This window comes from Pteropus alecto, unplaced genomic scaffold, assembly GCF_000325575.1.
Source record: "Pteropus alecto unplaced genomic scaffold, ASM32557v1 scaffold146, whole genome shotgun sequence".
Classification (NCBI taxonomy): domain Eukaryota; kingdom Metazoa; phylum Chordata; class Mammalia; order Chiroptera; family Pteropodidae; genus Pteropus; species Pteropus alecto.
Window position 1 is genome coordinate 31704915 of NW_006442107.1, and position 19920 is coordinate 31724834.

The 19920-nt window shown below is 34.6% G+C and overlaps 1 protein-coding gene across 1 annotated transcript in view; it reads left to right on the forward strand.

Annotated features, from left to right (window-relative positions):
- The window catches only part of PTPRM (protein tyrosine phosphatase, receptor type M), a 705638-nt gene that overhangs the window by 407028 nt on the left and 278690 nt on the right, over positions 1–19920 (forward strand). Inside the window, exons 10-11 of the mRNA XM_006920073.3 lie at positions 10495–10696; positions 13487–13589. Of these exons, the coding sequence (XP_006920135.2) occupies positions 10495–10696; positions 13487–13589 (305 nt within the window). The remainder of the gene's footprint in view (positions 1–10494; positions 10697–13486; positions 13590–19920) is intronic.

Genomic DNA, 19920 nt, shown 5'->3' on the forward strand with positions numbered 1-19920 from the left:
TTAAAAATGCATAATGGCATTCTGTCTTTTAAGAAGTTTAATGCTTTCAATAGTTATAATGGTTACTGTATAGAAGCAATAAAATTAAAATGAGTTTTTTTATTAGTTTCATGTATACAGTACATTGGTCAGACATTTATATAGCTTATAAAATGATCCCCCTAATTGCTCTTTCTCTCCTCTGGGTCTCTACCTAACGATTACATTAATGTTGACTGCATTACCTATGCCATGTTTCCCATCCCTGTGACCATCTATCAACTACTAACTTGTATTTCTTTAAACCTTCACCCCATTCCCAACCCTCCTCCCTGCTGGCTGTCACCAGATTGTCCTCCATATTTGTGAGTCTATTTTTGATTAGTTTGTTCTTTTTGTTCCTTAGATTCCACATATAAGTAAAATCATATGGTATTTATCTTCTGTCTGACTTATTTCACTCAGCATAATAACTTCTAGGTCCATCCATCTCATTGCAAATGATAGAATTCCATTTTTTTAATGTCTGAGTAATATTCTGTTGTATATATGAACCATAACTTTTTTATCCAATCATCTGTTGATGGGCATTTAGGTTGCTTTCATATCTTGGCTATTGGAAATTGTGCTGCCATAAACATAGGGGTCCATAGATCTTTACAAATTATTGTTTTGGTTTTCTTTGGATAAATACCCAGAAGTGCAATTGCTGGGTCAAAAGATATATCCATTTTTAATTTTTTGAGAAACCACCAGACTGTTTTCCATACTGGATGTACCAATTTTCAATCCCACCAACAATGTATGAGAGTTCCCTTTTCTCTACATCCTCACCAACATTTGTTGTTCTTTGATTTATTGATGATAGCCATTCTGACAGGTGTCAGTGATATCTCATTGTGGTTTTAATTTGAATTTCTCCGATGATTAGTAACCTTGAGCATCTTTTCATATGTCTATTGGCCATCTGCATTTCCTCTTTGGAGAAATATCTGTTCAGGTCTTCTGCTCATTTTTTAATTGGATTGATTGTTTTTTGTTGTTGAGTTGTATGAGTTCTTTATATATTTTGGATACTAACCTCTTACCAGATGTATCATAAGCATATATCTTCTCCCAATGAGTCTGTTGTCTTTTTATTTTGTTGATAGTTTCCTTTGCTGTACAAAAACTTTTTAGTTTGACGTAGTCCCATTTGTTTATTCTTTCTTTTGTTTCCCTTGCCCAGGGTGATATATTCAAAAAGAAATTACTGTTAGCAATATCAGAGAGTTTACTGTCTATGTTTTCTTCTAGAAGTTTTATTGTTTCTCAGTCTTACATTTAAGTCTTTAATCCATTTTAAGTCTTTTCTTGTATATGGTGTAAGAAGGTGGTTCAGTTCTTTTTTCTTTTCTTTTTTTTTTTTTTTTGCATGTATCTGTCCAATTTTCCCAACACCATTTATTGAAGAGACTGTCTTTACTCCATTGTATGTTCTTGCCTCCTTTGTCAAATATTAAGTGAGTGTGTAGGCATTGATTTATTTCTGGGCTCTCTATTCTGTTTCATTGATCAATGTATCTGGTTTTATGCCAGTACCATGCTGTTTTGGTTACTGTAACTTGTAGTATAGTTGGATATCAGATAATGTGATACCGCCAACTTTGTTCTTCTTTCTCAAGATTGCCATGGCTATTTGGGGTCTTTTATGGTTCCAAATAAATTTGGGAATTATTTGTTCTAACTCTCTGAAAAATGCCATTGGTATTTTGATAGAGATTGCATTGAATTTGTAGATTGCTTTGGGTAGTACGGCCATTTTAACGATGTTGATTCTTCTTTTTTTTCATTTCAATATAAGCTTCCATTTATTTGTACTTCTTCCATTTCTTTTTTCAATGACATAATTTTATGAGAACGTGTCTTTTACCTCCTTTGTCTTTCTTTGCCTCTTATTATAAACTTTGTTTTAAAGTATATTTTATGTGATGTAAGTATCACTACCCTGGCTTTTTTTTTCATTTCCATTTGAGTGAAATATCTTTTTTCATCCCTTCACTATCAGTCTGTGAGTGTCATTTGATCTGAAGTAGGTATCTTGTAGACAGCATATGCATAAAATGAGTTTGTGAATTATGTATATTTTCAGGATTCATATTTATAATGATTGAGATGTTTTCCAAATTATATGCTCTTACATGTAAAGATACAAAAAAAATATTTTTAAATCATCTTTATTAAAAACAATAAGTATTTTGTAGTGTACATTGATTAGGAGGGAACCACAGAATCCTATTCTTGCTAACTTTAAAATATTTTACTACTGAATTATAGAAGACTGCTGATTATCCAATTAGCAAAGTCAATAGATGTCGTCTCAGAAGTAACAATAGAATAATGCCTTTTGGTTTCTTAGTATTAGCAAAACACACTTTAGACTTCTGTGACATAGTTTGTCTACTGAGGCATATCAAATGGTTGAATGATAGCAGAGAAGAATTTGATGAATTGTTCGAAGAAGAAAGTAATAGCAAGAATGGGGTGACAGTCATCACATCTGTATGAGCATCATTTCACTATACCCATTGTCATAGAAACAAGCAGGTACATTTTTTTTAGGTAGCATTTATTTGAATGCAAATTCAACAAAATTATATGTTGTTAGGCTTCTAAAATTCGCGACAGTTCCTCCTATGGCACCTCTGCTTGAATACCTTTCAGAACTACTGACAAAAGCCTGAGCAGATTAGCTGTCAGACAGTAATCACTGGTAAACCCCTTCCCTGACCCAACTAGCCTCACATTGATGTTTCCTTATATCTTTTGAAAATTGGTATTGAAATGCAAAAATAAATAAATAAAATAAAATAAAATTGTTGTTAATTGAAAGCTAAACAAAGTAAGATAAAAGATAAAAGAAAATTACTTTCATGTTTCGTTATCGAGGCTGTTCATTGGCTGCTTCATTGTAAAAGAATTGAATTTTATGAAAATTCATGGCTCACCTTCTATAGAGCTAAGTTTTATAATTAAATCAAACAAGTTCCTATTTTTTTCCTCAGTGAACAGAATCTTTTATTTGATATTTTTTGGCCCCATGACCATTTTCAGGTCTCAGGTTTGGGGATTCTTGCCATCAAGAATAACAGAATTTTTTTTTTTACCAGAAAAGATACAGTTTTCGAAATCCATGTTTAGTTTCAAGAAATAAGTCCACCTGTCCTAAAAGCCACATGTTAGTATCTGGACAGACAGAAAATGGCCAAATTCTTTCTTGCTGATCTCACTGAACATATATCTTTGTGTAACAAGTAACTTTTCTGACCACCAAATCTTTCTCTCTGTTTTCTCCATTTTTTCTAGAAGTAGGAAGGAAGGAGTTCCAGGTTACTCAAGGTAGGCCTTAGATTGGGGCCTCAGGAGGGAGCTCTTCTTTAGCTAAGAAGCACTCTACTATGATTCACCCAGCCTGTGCCAGAGCTGACGATAGACATAGCTTACTCCTGTAGCCAAGAACTGATATTTAACTAGACTTGGTCACTCCTGTGGAAGACTACAATCTCCTTGGACAAACATCATGCTAAGGAAATAGAACAGTTGCCCAAAAAAGAAGCAGGGGCCTTAGGAACAGTATATTCTGTCATAGAAACACATTTGATTATAGGTAAAAACTGGAAGGAAAGAAAAATTATCGTAGTTGAAAAAGCTTAGTAATAAATGATGCAGGTGATTTTTTAGGCAGGGAGCACACTTGGATAGTTTTTGAAGGAAAGAAGAAAAACAGATTGAGTGTTGTAGTTGTAAATGAGTATGCTGTAGGTTCAGGTTATTCTTAAGTTCTCTACCTCTTATGAAAGATATACCAATCATTAATGACTAGAAAATGCTGACAATGTCATTTTTTGCCAGGAGTTTTGGCAGTTTACAGCATTAAAGCATTCTTCTGGTCTTATTCTGTGCCCTCTCCTTTGTATTCCCCTGATGCCCATCTTCAGCCTCTCAAACTAGCCTTTTCTTTCCCTTCTCCCTGCCTTTGTTCTACTCCAGCCCTTCTCATACCTTACCTCCCGATCAGCCATTTAATTTTATCAGGGTCATCTTCCTGAAACCTGGACTGATACTTATAATAACTATCAAAATTTTTATTTTATGAAATTTTAATTGTAATATTGCTCTCTGAAAGAATATTTTAAGTAAGAAGTATTAAAAATAAAATGTTCTTGTTTCTCAATTTTACTTTTCAGAGGTAATTATTGTTAACAACTAGATGCCTGTCCATGCAAAATTTTGCAAGATAGAAATCTTAGTGTAAGTTTATTTGTGAATGTAGATGGATAAGATTTAACAAATGTTAGCAAGCCCACACTTTATTACAAGAATAATATGCCATATAAGACCTGTACCTCACATCATACAAAAGTAAATACCAAATAGATTTATGATGTACACACAGAAATTAAACTATAAGAACTTATAAGGAAAATAAGGAAGATGTTTTTGTAATACAGTTGTACCCTGAACAACACGAGGGGCACCAGCACCCTCACAGACGAAAATCCACATATAATTTTGACTCCTTCAGAACTTAGTAGTCGTCCCTTGGTATCCGAGGGAGATTGGTTCTAGGACCCCCTGTGGATACCAAAATCCTCGGATGCTCAAGTCCCTGATATATAAAATGACATAGAACAACAATTCATAGAGTCAACCCCTACATCCATGGATTCCCAACTGCAAATTGAAAATATTATTTTTAATCCTTGGCTGATTGAACCCATGAGTGAGAAACCTCCATAGGGCCAACTGTGTGTGTGTTTGTGTGTGTGTGTGTGTGTGTGTGTGTGTTTGTGTGTATTTTAGGCGAGGCAACCCTTGATTGACCTCACAGATTACAAGGACCTTGTCAGTTTACAATCCCTTATTTTTTTATTTTTTACGCCTAGAATACCTGGTCTTCCTAGGTGGTCTCCCATCCAAGTACTAACCAGACCCAACACTGCTTAGCTTCTGTTATCAGATGGGATCGGGCTTGTTCAGGGTAGCATGGCCGTAGACTCCAACTGTATATTTTTGACAAAAATCCTCATAAGTGGGTGGACCTGCAGTTCAAACCCATGTTGTTCGAAGTTCAACTATTTATCTTTTTAAGCTTGATGTAAAACACAAAAATCATTTTAAAAAGATTGACAGATTTGGTTATATAAGAATTTAAACTTCCAAATGCTGTAAGATACCATGAAGAAAGTCTAAATACAAACAGAAGAACTGGGAAATTATTTTCAACATTTATAGCAGTGAACAGGCTCGTAGCTATAATATACAGACTTGATACAGATTAATAAGAAATAGACAAAACACTCCATTAGACAAAATAGACAAAGAATAAGAGGAGACAACTCATAGAAAAAAATCCAAATGTCATGTATACATGTGAAAAGATATCTACCCAACTTTGCTCATGATTGAAATGAAATAAAACAAGTGTTACAGGAAGTTTAAGTTTGTATAATATCAGATGTTATGCCGTGATGCAGAGAAATGGGAATGTACAGACTATACATTCTGCAACCTCATATTAGGCAATTTGGAAGTATTGATCAAAATTTAAACATTGCATATCAAGCTTATTTCTAGAAGTTTATCAGTCATAATATTCCCAAATGCACAGGAATATATATATCTAAGTATTTTCATTGCAAATCACTAAATTTATATAGCCCTAGGTTGCCTAGTGAGTAAACTCCTGGTCATGAGAGTTAATACATCAACCGGCTTTTTTTTATTATTATTTAACATATGTTAAAGTATTGGAAGAAGACAACAGTATAAAAAGTACTGCCCCTTGTATACTAGATTAACTAACTATAGAGAAAATGAAATAAATACCAAATGCAAATCCATTTAACATGTGACTGGAGTGTAGAGTGCATGCAGTGTTGCTTGTGCACATAGTAAAGTAGAATGGTCTAGACTTGTCAGATGAGTGAGGCATTGATAGATCAAGAGTTGAAGGAAGACACTTCAAGATTCCAAGATTGGATAACTGGGCTCAGTTAATCATTATTGACTGAACTAAGTAATAGTATCGAAATAAATAGAATTTAGAGACCAAGTTAAGAACTCTGGCTGCAATATTAGAGGCCTTGCATGTTCTAATCCCAATTAATATTTATTACTGCATCTCCCATTATTTTTCCCTCGAATTTAATAAGCCATGTATATGGAATTTTTTTCTCCAAGAACTTTCTGAGCCATTACACCCCCCTGCTTTTATTTATACAGTAGACCCCCTTATACAGTAGTCTCCCCTTATCTGAGAGGGCTATGTTCCAAGAACCACTACCCCCTCCCCATACATACATACATACCTTTATACATACCCCATATATACATACATACATACATACATACATACATAGTAGATGCCTGCATCCACAGATTGTACTGAATCTTAAATATACTATATTTTTTTCCTATACATACATACCTTTTCACGTAAAGTCTTCTCTCAATTGCCAGTATCACTAATCTTACACTTTGGGGCCACTTTAAGTAAAGTAAAGGTTACTTGAACACAAGCACTGCGCTACTGCAACAGTCAGTCTGATAATTGAGATGGCTACTAAGTGACAAATGGGCGGGAGGCATGCACAGTGTGGAGACACTGCACAAAGGGATGATTCACGTCTCCAGGCCGGATGGAGCAGAATGGTGTAGATTTCATCACACTACTTAAAACAACACGCAATTTAAAACTTATGAATTGTTTATTTCTGCATTTTTCCATTTAATGTTTTCAGACTATGAATGACCATCACTAACTGAAACTGCAGAAAGCCAAACCAAGCATAAGGAGGGTCCACTGTATCCTTTCTTCCACCTGATCTCTCCCCTCTATTCTCCTCCTATCATATTTCTTCTTATCTTTCAGTATTTTGTTCAAATATTGTACTTTCCCCTGAAGTATCCTAGGTCCTTTCCTCCCCTGAAATCAAGTTTAATTCATTCTTTTGATTGCTTGGACCTTGATTAAAGGATTATATTTAAGACTGGCTGGAATTATAATCAACTCACATCCCCTAGAAGATTTTGATTTCCTCCCTGGTCAGAGATTGCATGTTATTCCATTTTGTTTTTCTATGAATCTTTTAGTTTAGAATTTGAGACTTTAAGTAGAGGAGAGGAAAATAATTTTGTAATAATTCAGACACATACGTGTAAACCAGAAATCATCCAATATAAGCAGCAGTTGACTGCATCTCACCTGAATTTACGCCCCCCCCACACACACACACATATTTTGGTTATGTGTCAGTTAATTTTTGACTGGGCCATCCCATAAAATTACCCTGACCCTACAGTAGAACATCAGTGTTCTATATAGAGGCTTCATTAAAATTGCCCTTGGCTAGTGATACAGTGCAAGTGTGAAAACAGTTCCAAACTTTTCTTCTGGGAGTTTCCTACTGCTTTTCCACAGCCCAGTACTTAATAGGCACTTAATAAACATTTGTTGGATGAACAAATGAACAAAATAGGTGCCCAAAGGTCATGTTACATTTGAGTTTGAGCATGGAGGTATATTTTGGTGCCCTACAGAAATACTGCTCAGGTGAACAGGTGTTTATTGAACAGTACAATTCTAGAGTTAGACTGACCGTATTCCTGAGAAGCTTTTCTTCTGGTATTCAAACTCCCAGAGCTCCGATTGGTTTGAGGGAGATCAGTGAACTTCCTGACATTTTGTGTCCACATATACATGACATATTTGTTTGTTAGATATTTGGTAAAAGATGAGGGAGATGATTCATCATTTAAGGAGTACATTAATTAGTGTGTATGTGCATTTTTATGGGTGGGAGAGAGAGAATCTATTAATTGTAACAAATTATAGAAGGGCTGTGACTGAAATACAGTTACAAACCCCAGTTTAGCTTATCCTGCATGACCATGGTTAGAGGAAGTACACGCTCATCAGCCCATCTTGGGGTACAGAGCACTGTGTGGTATAGCCCCTTTCCACTTCTCCAGCCCCGCAGGGACTACGCTCACCCTGCTCACTGGGCTACAGCCACATAGGCCTTCTTTCTGTCCATTAACTGCCCAAACACTCCTGCTTCACATCTTTGGTTCATGCTATTCTTTCCCAAACTCTTGGTGTGTTGGCTCCTTCACAAAGTTCAAGTCTCTTCAGATTAAATGTCATCTCTTCAGTGGATCTTACCGCAACCATTCTAAATGGCTACAGATGTTCTCCTCTTTCCCCACAACATTCTTTATCTTAGCATCCCATCTGTTTTTCCTACAGAAGTTAGTGTTTTTAATTTAATTTCATTTGATTAGTAATTTACTTATTGTCTCTCACCCACCTCAGTCTATATATTCTTAGCTATCTGAGGGCAAGGCCCACGTCTACCTGCTGACCACAGTGCTCACAGAGTGTCGATGTCCAATTAATCAATATTTGAATGGAAGGAATGAATTTGAGTAGGTAGTTTGAATTTGAGTAATTTTAGTTAATTAAAATTAAATTTCAAGTTTCCTACCAGAAAACATAACTCTATCATGTTCCAGGCAGATGAAAGTTAACGAGCAAAGCGATGTAAGAAAAGCCCAGTAACTATTGTGTGGTACCGTAAATCCGTGTCCCCTACCCAGGACAGACAGCAATACCATGTCATCATATCAAGTATTTAGAAATCAGTTTGGGGAAGATATAAGCAGATCTTAAACACAAAGTTAGGGAGTTTGGACTTTGTCCCACACGCATTTGTTTCCCATTAAAGTTTTTATTAAGATAATAAAATGAACAAGAAGATTAACCTAGCTCTGGTGGGCAGTGCTAGTCTTTATTTTAATTATATTGTGTCATAATTATTGAATTGCTTATCTCTTTCGCCACCAGACTGTGGCCTCCTACAGGGCAAGGTACCAAGTCCGAATCACCATATGAGACCCCAGCTCAGAGTACAGTGCTTGGTACATAAGGAGGCGTGCAAGTAATATGTTTCAAATGGGGGACTAAATGAATAAATAAACTTTGGGGAGCAGTTGTGCTGCCATAGCTTAGATCTTTCTTCTCTGAACCACCCTTTTCTCCGGGGGTATCAGAATGGAGGATCGGGTAAGCACTGAGCACACAGCAGTGGCGTTGCTGAAGTACCTCCAACAGCAGCTGGTGGCAGACATGGTCTTGTCTCTTGACTCAGAGTAACCTCATGAGGGAAATATGGTAGAGGGTTAACAACAGATACGCTGCCTGACTCTGAGAGTGGCATACACTGCAGTGATTAATATATACAGCAAACATTTTCTTGCCAAAGTTTAGTTGATTCAATCTAAATATTCTTTCAGAGAGGACTCCTTAATTATAATGACATGGTATAAATATAAGAAGAAAGAATGTCAATTATCACTTTCTATAATAACAGTGTTAGTGTTCATGCACATAAATTATAAGTAAGTTTACCTATTTAAAAGCAAGAAAAGTGCTCAGTTTTGCAATTTAAAACTTTGAATATGCCACATTTAAAAGTTATGTCATTATAACCGGTAGAAGTTAGTAATCACCACTAAAATGCATATTCTTAAATAGTTGATGAACTACTTATAGTAAAATCCTTTAAAATTCATTTGAAAGGGCAAAATTTAAAGGCACCTATGTTATATTTATTTGCATGCATTTCAGACTCATCCAGTGTGCTTTGAACACTTAATATGTAGCAAATATTGTGAAAGCTTCTAGAGTCACACTGTTCGAAATAGCAGTTCCTAGTCATGGGTGGCAATTTAAATTTAAATTTTATTTAATTAAAATTAAATTTCAAGTTCCTCAATCTCACTAGCCACATTTCAAGTGCTCGATAGCCACTTGTGGCTACTTGCTTCCACAATCAACAGTGCAGAATAGAACACTTAGATAACAACAGAAAGTTCTATTGCACGGCTATAAAGAAAAGATGTAAATATGACCCATCATGAGGGCAATGGTCATAGCATCAGGAGCTACTGACACGTGTCTAGGATTTATCTTTGGAGCTGATATCTTTACCCACATTGAAAAAAAAAAAAACACTGAAAAGTGTCCCTGTTCTCAGTAGACAATAATCCTACTCAGTGCTAAATCCACCTGTGGTCGCTAGATGAGCGATGAAGTCTTACCCTTGTCAGGTTCTTATCTGTTTGAGCTAGTTGTATGTTTTATTATTTTGTTTTAAACCAGCTGCAATGTAGTTTTCCAAAATGACATTCTGAAAGCAAGCAACTTCAAAGTATAAGCTTAGACCCAAACCCATCCTTTATGTTCTAATCTACTAGCTATAAGTTCCTCTGTCTATAAAAGTAATAACTCATAACAGTTTTGGCTGAGTTCCTGCGCCTCTTCACTGGATCCAGGATTTGAAGAGTCTAAGTGAATAGGAGAGTTTATCATACACTATCTGACAGTGCATACATCAGAAGGGTTTATTGGATAAAGATGCAATCTTGGACTATCTGCTCCAGATATTTTATCATATTCTTATTCTCTTGCAGATCACCTACAAAGCAGTCAGTTCCTTTGACCCAGAAATAGACTTATCCAATCAAAGTGGAAGAGTTTCAAAACTGGGAAATGAAACCCATTTTCTGTTTTTTGGACTGTATCCAGGGACAACATACTCCTTTACCATCCGAGCTAGCACAGCTAAGGGTTTTGGACCTCCAGCAACAAATCAGTTCACAACCAAAATATCAGGTATTATACATTATGAATTATGTCTTTTATCAGAAGTGGCATTTTGTATTTCAAGTATGCAAAGCTTATCCAAACTTACACATTGTATTCAAATGAATATTTTTGGATGTCTGAAAATCAGACTCATGGGATTAAATGAAATACTGTAAATATTTATAATTTAGGAGCTTATGGTCCTCCTGTGTTAAAAAGTAGCTACTATTTATTTCAACAGTTTGCTTTGGAGGCTTGGACATGAGCAGAAAGTTCTATTCTGTGCACTCTCATCCCCTTTGTATTCCCAAGTTACCAGAGCAGTAGTGATGGAAAAAATCTCTGTAACGAGCAATGAGTGATTGAGTGTTCAACAGAAAGACAGCATTTTATGGAGTTCGCTGCCAGAAGGATCAGCCTTCCTTGGGACCTTCATCATTAGTAGTTCACATCCTACAGAGAGAGGGGACAACAGAGGGGGTGACACTAGCTACTGATGGCCTCCAGCTTTTTGCTTGTATAAACTCAACTACACCATCCAAGAAAAGATATAACTTGAGAAATATTTCTGGCATATGCAACTGTGCAGAAAATGTCTTTGTGCTTCAGACTAGAGGGGATGAATTGCCATCTGGTATGGGATATATAACAGCAATAAACACATTCCATGGACATTTTCTTTTTCCATATTTTCCCCTTCGGGTATGGGTAAGGATGTATTTGAATTGAAGCTTTGACTGTTTTGGCTGGGGGTAGAGGAGCAGGAGGTGGGTGAAGGAGGTAGCTCTTTAAATCAGTCAGGGGTCGCTAGATATTTAGCTTGATTTATATATATATTGTCTCTCTTAGTTTTCTAAAAGTTTTTGTTTGGAATTGAAGGAATGAAAATACAACTAGAATACTACTGTAAGTGTTCTGCTAGGTTTTGAGGGAGGGAGCTTTGGGATTTTTTTAAACAGTTACAACTTAAGGGGAAAGTTTTTGTTGTGTAAGATTTTATTTATGAGCACAAACTTGAAGTTTAATATACACTTGATATTTAATATAAAACATTAGGTTATAAGAACAGTATGGAGAGTTGGAAAAAAAGAAGATCTTGGGAGGTTAGGAAAATGACATAGATTTTACAGATGAATGAATAGAAAGACCACTGGGCTTGGAAACAGAAATTATGGGTTCTAGTTATAATTTCTCCACGTACTTCCTCTCTGATGTTGATTAGGTGAATTGACCTCCTGATATAAATTAAGATAGTATTGTCTGTTGAATGAATTTATCATGGAGATTTAAAGAACAAATGTATGCCTATGTGTATACCTCTATCCCCCTTTATAGGTAATTTTCTCCTATGGATACCATATCGAAAGATCGTTATCTTAAAGAGGGTATTCTTTTAGAAAAATAATTGACTTTTACTATTTTTATTAAATAAAAATTCTGGTTGATATGGGTTCTGAGCACTGCTAGCCCAAGTTCATGCAATTCTATCCAAAAGCAAAGAAAGCTGACATTTTGATTAGCCTACATAGGCTCATGAAGAATAACTATTTGATTTTTATAGTTCAAAAAAATTACAATTTATGGGCCACCGTTTCCTACTTTTATGGGCCTCAGATAGAGAACTATTCTCTATATAAGATGTAATTCTGTATTATGAATTGGAGTTAATTTTTAATAGAATTGGAGTTAATTTTTAATGCTGAGAAAATCCAATAAATGGAACTGAGATATAACCCGTGTCTTTACATAAAAGCTCTTTATATGTAAGAGATTTTTAAAAACTATATTAGCAAAAAAATGATCTCTAGCGTTCTCATCAGGTACCTATACCTGGGATGTGAGAGGGCACGTGGGTCGTGAAAAGACTGCGTTGTCCTCTCATCCCAGCCTTCATGAAATGATTTCTCTTGTCCATAATGATGACAAAATTATCCGAGTTTTGTTGTCGTCCTCTCTTAATGAGACTTAACAATCTACAAAGAATGCCAGGAAATGGTCTTAGAAACAGGATTCACATTGGGAAGAGAACTAACATTCGTAGAATTATATTTGCCAGGCTCTCTTTATCTATTAACTCTTTGAATTCCCACAATAACTTTAAAAAGTAATTTCTCCTATTTTGAAAGCTGAGTAAACTAAAGCTCCAGAGATAATTAGTGTACCTAAGCTCTTATGCTGGTTAAAACAAAGCAGAACAAAAAGGCAAACCCATGAGTTTCTTGTTTCTATTCCCATATCCTCTCCACTGTGGTGCTTTCCCTGAGGGTCAACCAGTGGTCACTCATCTCAGCAAGCCTCTCTGGCTCCTGCGGTTCTCTTCAAATCCCCGGATGGATCTTTGGTACACAAAAAGCCTTGACTTAGATGGAAGAACTGTAAAGTTCAGTTTTATGATCCTAGTAACTATTTCTTAATATGCATTTAAAGTGTATTTTTTGAAGAAAAGCATACCTACAGAAAAGCACACAAATTATATGTCCAGCTCAGTGAGTTTTCACAAGCTCGTTTATACCCATTTAGCAATAATCCAAACAGAAATTTGAGAAATAGAATATTACAAACACCACACAAGCCCCCCTCGTACCCTCTCCCAACTTAAACTCTGAAATCAAAGAAGTTAACATATGCTGGTTTTAGCAGTTGTCCCTGATATTCTGTATAGAGTAGATACATAAAGACTGCTCGTGGTCAGTTGATAGGTGCAATTTAATCCAAGGTCACTGTGTTCTTAATGTTCTTTGTAAATTAAAGTAGAAAGAAAACTGAAAAGGTAAACCAGAAATAACGCACCTCCCATCTTATTCATTTTTTCCTCAGCACCCTCTATGCCGGCTTATGAACTTGAGACCCCTTTGAATCAAACTGACAATACAGTGACAGTCATGCTGAAACCTGCACACAGCCGAGGCGCGCCGGTCAGGTACTGAGCAGAGAAGGGGTGGGCTGGCTCTAGAGGGTTGAAAACTAAAATCAAATTGATTAATGTCTTGCATTTGTTTTCTAGGGATTTGCTACAAACCTCAGTCAGCATGTAAACCCGTGTCTTTATTAGCTCTAATTGAAAGAAATGACTGAGGGAAAGGAAAGTGCTTTGATGTGGGGTGATCTGAGTATTGTGTAAAGAGTTTGATTCTGATGCAAGTGGGTTGTTCTTTGAAGATAAGGAACAAAAGCCCCAGTCTGTTGAAAAGTGACTTTACTTCTAAAGGTAATTGCTCGCAGCAATTTAGTTACCCAAGGGCACTTGGCATTTTTATCCTGAGCTCTATTTTTTAAATGGACCTTTTTGTTTGTTTGTTTACCTGGGGTTTTAAGTCAGTTAACTTTTAGTAACTTGGCTAATTTCTCAATTGAATATGCAATGTATAATTTTTTTTAAAGAAACTTGATTGGAAAGAGTATTGTGAAGTCTTTATGTGAACAGATTTAAGTTTATTACCAATATGTAGGTCTCATTTCACATTCCATGATGATTTATATAGAAATTACAAAGCGTAACTTTTAAAGTGAATGAATAAAATAAATTTATTCTTCCTAGGAAGGAGCAAATGAATGCCTGAATAACTCTTGAATATGAACTTGTCATAAGTTCATTAATCTATATAAATGAATTTTCTACTTGTTTCCAAGGGATTTAGATATTTTGTATTATCAGAAGTGATTTCCTTCAAAATAACCTATTATTTTCAATAGCATACTCCAAGGAAACATTTACATTCACAATTAAGGCCATATAGGATTTGTTTCTGTGTTCCTTTTGTAGAATTTTATTTTATTAACCTTTTGAAACCTGGCTCTATTTGATCATGTTTTCACTATAGTATCATGGGGCAATCAGTTGGACTTCTTTCTTTCCTATAAGAAATATACAAGTTTCAATCTACAGAGTCAAGAGTAAAAACAATAATGTTAGTTGATAATGAAATCAAATTAGACTGGGATCACAGAAATTTAATTTAAATATCTATAAAATTTTATGAAACAATTTTTAATTTACTCTGTTGACTTAACATAGCTCATGTAGGAGATTTAGGATTGCTCTTTGTAAGTGCAGTTTGTGAGAATACTATGAAATATGTAAAAGCTCTATTCCAAATTTAAGATATTGCTGCTAGAAAAATGATGCCTCTGACACCACAAGGCCCTTTGGGTTGATTTGTGTGTGTGTTGAGGGGTTGCACTGCTCTGAATGACCCAAGGTACACTCATTAGATGGCTGTCCAAGACCCAAGTGTACCTGGCCACGAGTCAGACTTTTTTCACTCTAGAAAGCTGAATTATTATTAAGTGAAAATTGATGCTCTGTCTGTGGCCTTGGGAGTATCATTTTTTTCCAACCAATTTAACAGTTGCCCAGATTCAGCAATAATGGTCCATTAAGACAGAAGCCAGTGTTCTACTACAGAAGCATCACGATAAAATGAAAGGATAGAGGTCACTCACTTTCAGTGCCTCCAAACTGAAGGAAGCTGAAACCCTAACCATTTCTCCAAACAGCCTGTGATTCCCTAGTCTACTTTATTTTTATATAAACTCCTTTTGTACATTTTCTATTCTTGTTGCATTATTCCTTCAAATGCTTTCAGTCAGATTTCTACCACGTCTTTGTATAAATCTTTGCAACTCTGTTTTCAAATAATATTCCTTTGGACAGTCTATGTTAGCCTTCTTCCCCAAACCCCTTCCCTTATCAATTTAACGTGTCATTTGCATTCCAAATGACTATTCATATTTTCTATCGCGTGTGTCGCTAAGGCATGATTTTGTTGTTGTTTTCATGTAAACCTTTCTAGTTGTTTTTGGAGACTTTGAAGCCTTACTAGTTAGTTAATTATAGATATCCTCTGACATCTTATTTTTATGTCCATACAAATACAGATTCAAATGCTAGTCGCAGTGTCCAAAATACATAGTTTTCACCACAGGTCTTATGTCATTTTATCAGGCCCAGATCACTACCTCTGCTAAGATTTCAGTTTATGTTGTCGTATCCTCTTTCACAGTTGTCATAATGCCTTATTTTCCAGGTTCGGCACTGTTCTGCTTTGATTAAACATTATCGTGTTTTTGGTTAAACATTCCTTGAATTTGACAGGGTCACTTTGCATTCTGCCTCTATTATACCTTCTTCCACAATGTTAGCATCATAAAATTAACAAATTTACTATCTATGTTCATCATCTAAATCCATAATGCTAGAATCAAGATCATCTCTTGCGAGACACCATTCAGTAAGCATTACAAGGACATCACTACAGATACCACCTTTAGTGGGAAGGATGCTTGTCTTAAATGGGTAAATTGTACTGGTACAAATTTGAGGAAGGAAATTATCTCAACCTCACCTGTCCAAAGATTATTATTTTATTATTATTATTATTATTTTTTTTTTGCAGAAAAGTGAATATTCTCTTCAAGGAATTTATTATTATAGTACAACATAATAGCACTGATTATCTATTGAGTAAATGGAAGACCAATATATCTAGAAAGACTACTTTGGGAAAAAAAAGTCCACAATACTCTCAAACTAAATGGGGTATATGAAAATTTTCAATTTCATTTAATGTTTAGAGAAATAAGAACTCTGATTAAGAAATCATAGAGACCTAAAATATAAAGCCATAATGTAGATTAAAACATTTGAACACATCTGGAAATTTGCAAAATGCACATGTAATCAAACTGCAGTACAAGAAAGCTTTTCCCAAATGATAAGATAAATACTAGAAGAAAGAGGGGAAATGGAAGCAAACATCTGTTTGCTTTCCTGGATTTTGCACAGTATTATGTGTTCAAAAATACTGTCATTGTGTGATTTCCAAAACCCATTCTTTCAATTGATTTGATTTTTCTTTAATCCATATTCAATGGTGTTGAAAATTCAGTCATACTTCATTTATGCACTTCACTAAGTTAGGTGGTTGTGTATTGATTCCACTACAAATACTCAGCTTGGTTAATGCAGATTCTTGAAATTGCACTAAACTCTCCATGTAAATGATTGCTGTCTTTTTATTGATCAACACATCAGCTCTGTCACATAAAATTATTTAAATCCTGACATGGCCAGGAAGAACACAAATTTCATCATTCTAACCAGTGAACTAGCACCTAGTATAGAATTTTAATATTTGTTTATAAATTCAGTTTTTTTTTTCTTTAATAAGACAGGAAAAAGCTTATTTTTGTTTTACTTACTTAGAATCACCTCTTTTCTCTCTCTTCTCCTCTGCATTGTTTATTACATGCAGACTCAATCCAGCTGAGAAAATCCTTATAATTTGCCAGTAAAAGAGCAGCTCTAAATAAAGAATGAGTTTTAGACAGACTTGTGCTTTTCATGCACAACAAAAATTTTCTGTGACTTTATTGTTGAGATACATATATATATAATCTACTGTATGCAATATCCCTCATTAATGATGTTTTATACCTTCTAATGGTCTATATGCTTGAGACTTAATCAAATTTTTGAACCTTACGTGATTGTGTTTTCCAATGACTCTGATTTTTGTTCTTTAGGCATTGTTGCTTTAATTTGTTCATAGATGTTCTGGAGCTACATGTCTTCTTAATTAAAACTCGGTGCTTAATATGTTAATTAATTAAACATTCTGATATTTATTTCAGTGAAATGTTAAAAGATTAAGTATTCATATTTTGATTTATTCATTCAGAAGAAATTATTGAGTGAGGAAAACATCTAATACAGTTGTCTGTCCATGAGAAGGGGAAGTGGGCAATAATCACATCAACAACCAAAACATTAAAATTGATGCCTTAAACATGTGAATGTAACTTTAATTTATGGCAGCCACTTTGTCTTCTAATGAAGATAGCCCCAATTATTTTGATGTTGTGCTTTTATTGTCATTGGTAACTTATTATACTATGGTTGTCCTAGCAACTGAATGCTTCCTCAACACTTACCTTTAAAAAGCAATTTGTGAATAGTTTCTGTTGCTAAGAATCAGGATCAAAATCTTAAAGCAAATGGGAACCTCATTACATTATGAATAGGGAAGAGATGAGGACATAAGGAATGGAAGAAATATTTGCTTTGCTTTTTAAAGGTTGTACCCTAGGTAAGTAAGATTTCAAATGAGATAGGAAATATTTCCTGTTAGTAAAAGGCAAGCATGAATGTTTTATTCATCCAGAACATTCTGATTAAAACAAAAAAAAAAAGACTTGTCTCATGTAGTAACTTCAGTTTCATATGTAAATCAAGAATTTATTTATTTTTATATAATATGTCCAGATTTTTATTAAATTGATTTTGCCTTGAATTCATTATCATGGTAGACTTTGCAAATGTCTGCTATTTTCACATATCATTTATATATCATTTATCATTTCTTCCTATGTGAGGCTGCTTTGCCTCACATAGTTAACTTTTAATACCTGATTTACTCAAACTACTCATCAAATATTCTTTTGTAACAAATTAGAAATGTATTATAGAATGCTATTTTTTCTCATTATCAAGTGCTTTATCCTTTGAAAAATCCATACTGTATTCTTAGAACAAGATGAAGGACAAGTTTATATTCCAACGAGGATAAAGACGCAGAACAGAAATTGCATTTATTTTAAGAAAATTTGTTATTTTATAAAAACGTTTGACTTGGTCCTGGAGCTAAATGGGATAGGAGATTTATTCTCCTTGTGAGCCATCAGCCTGCATTCATGTCCCCAGCTGGTTATCACACATCAGTTTTTGTTAAAGGGACTCAGCATGAGAGTGGGAGTCAGAGTGTCTGCGAAATGTATCACCTCAAATGGGACAGTGAAATAAATCTCTTGACAATAAAAACAAAGAAAGAGACCATTATTACTAATGAAAGGCAGAGCTAATCATACATTTTGGTTTAAGTGTTCTATATTAGGAATTACAGTTGTTGGCATTGGATTGAATATGGTTTGGAGTTTGATATTATGAAGTATGGACCGATTTTTTTAAAAAAAATTTTAAAACGGCAATTATCTTTTTGGTTGTCTACCACCTGTATGTACAAGGAAAGACATTTTCACTCCATTAACACCACCTTCTTGGACATCCTATTCTCTTATCCTTTGAACATATCAACATTATAGGGTTTTTGTGAAGATTAAATTAGGTAATGTTTTTTAAAACACTTCAAACCATATTTCTCACATACTAAATACTATATAAGTGTTTTTCTTGTGTAGCAGTCTTCAGACCATGTCAGAAGGTGGTTGTGTTGGTTCTTTTCATAGGATCAGCTTTGGTCCTCTAACTTTTCCTTTGTGTGTCTGTTTTGTTCAAATTCGATATCACAAAAAAATCTAATTTTACATGAAATATAAATTAAAGATTTAACAATTGTCTATCAATAAAATCATGAATATAATAATCGATGTAAATTATGATATCTCTACTGAATTTTAAATTTTGATTGCATCTGGCTATCTGTATTTACGTATTTGCAAGTTTTTGGGAACTGATATAAATAGATAATGAACTCTCTCCAGGCCCCAATTCTATAGAACTCTTTAGTTCTATAGATTTAGTTCTAAAGATTAGGTGTTTCCCCGTTGACCCCTGAATCACTAACTAATCATGTTTACTATCAGCTCTACTGAAAAAACTTAACCATGAAACAAAAGGAAACTGATATGGTGTATATAACCACGCTATAAGTGAAGACCCATGAAGATGCAATGGGACGTGTCACTTGCTTGTCTCAGTGAAATCTCATGTTTTGTTCATGCTTGAAGAATCTGATTCTTCTTCCACTTTCTTCAGAGAAAGATATTTGTGATTCAAGTGCCATTTTGGGGTTATGTTAGAATCGAATTCCCGGATTCTACAAATTATCTTTTTAATCAGAATTGTTTTGTCCAAGAGTTCGATCTTGGCTCAGAGAGAAGCCACTTAAATAATGATTTGAAATATTTATTGTTATTGATTCACAAAAAGTTTATCTCTTTATTTTCTTGCTGTAATGACAATATTATTTTGAAATGGAAAAAATTACAGTGTAAACCCTCACAATGCAAGGTTTACCTTCAGATCCAAAGAGTCTATAATATAAATATGAAAGTAGCTTCATTTTAAATTATTTCATTATAAATTGATGTATAATTTCTAGATCTAAACAATGTTGTGCTCTAAATTAATAGGAAACTACTGAATCTTTCAATAATTAATAATCTAGACCATTGTGGCCTAAAATTCAAGATAGTGTCAGGTGTCAAGCATAGCCTTTTAGACAGGCGGAATC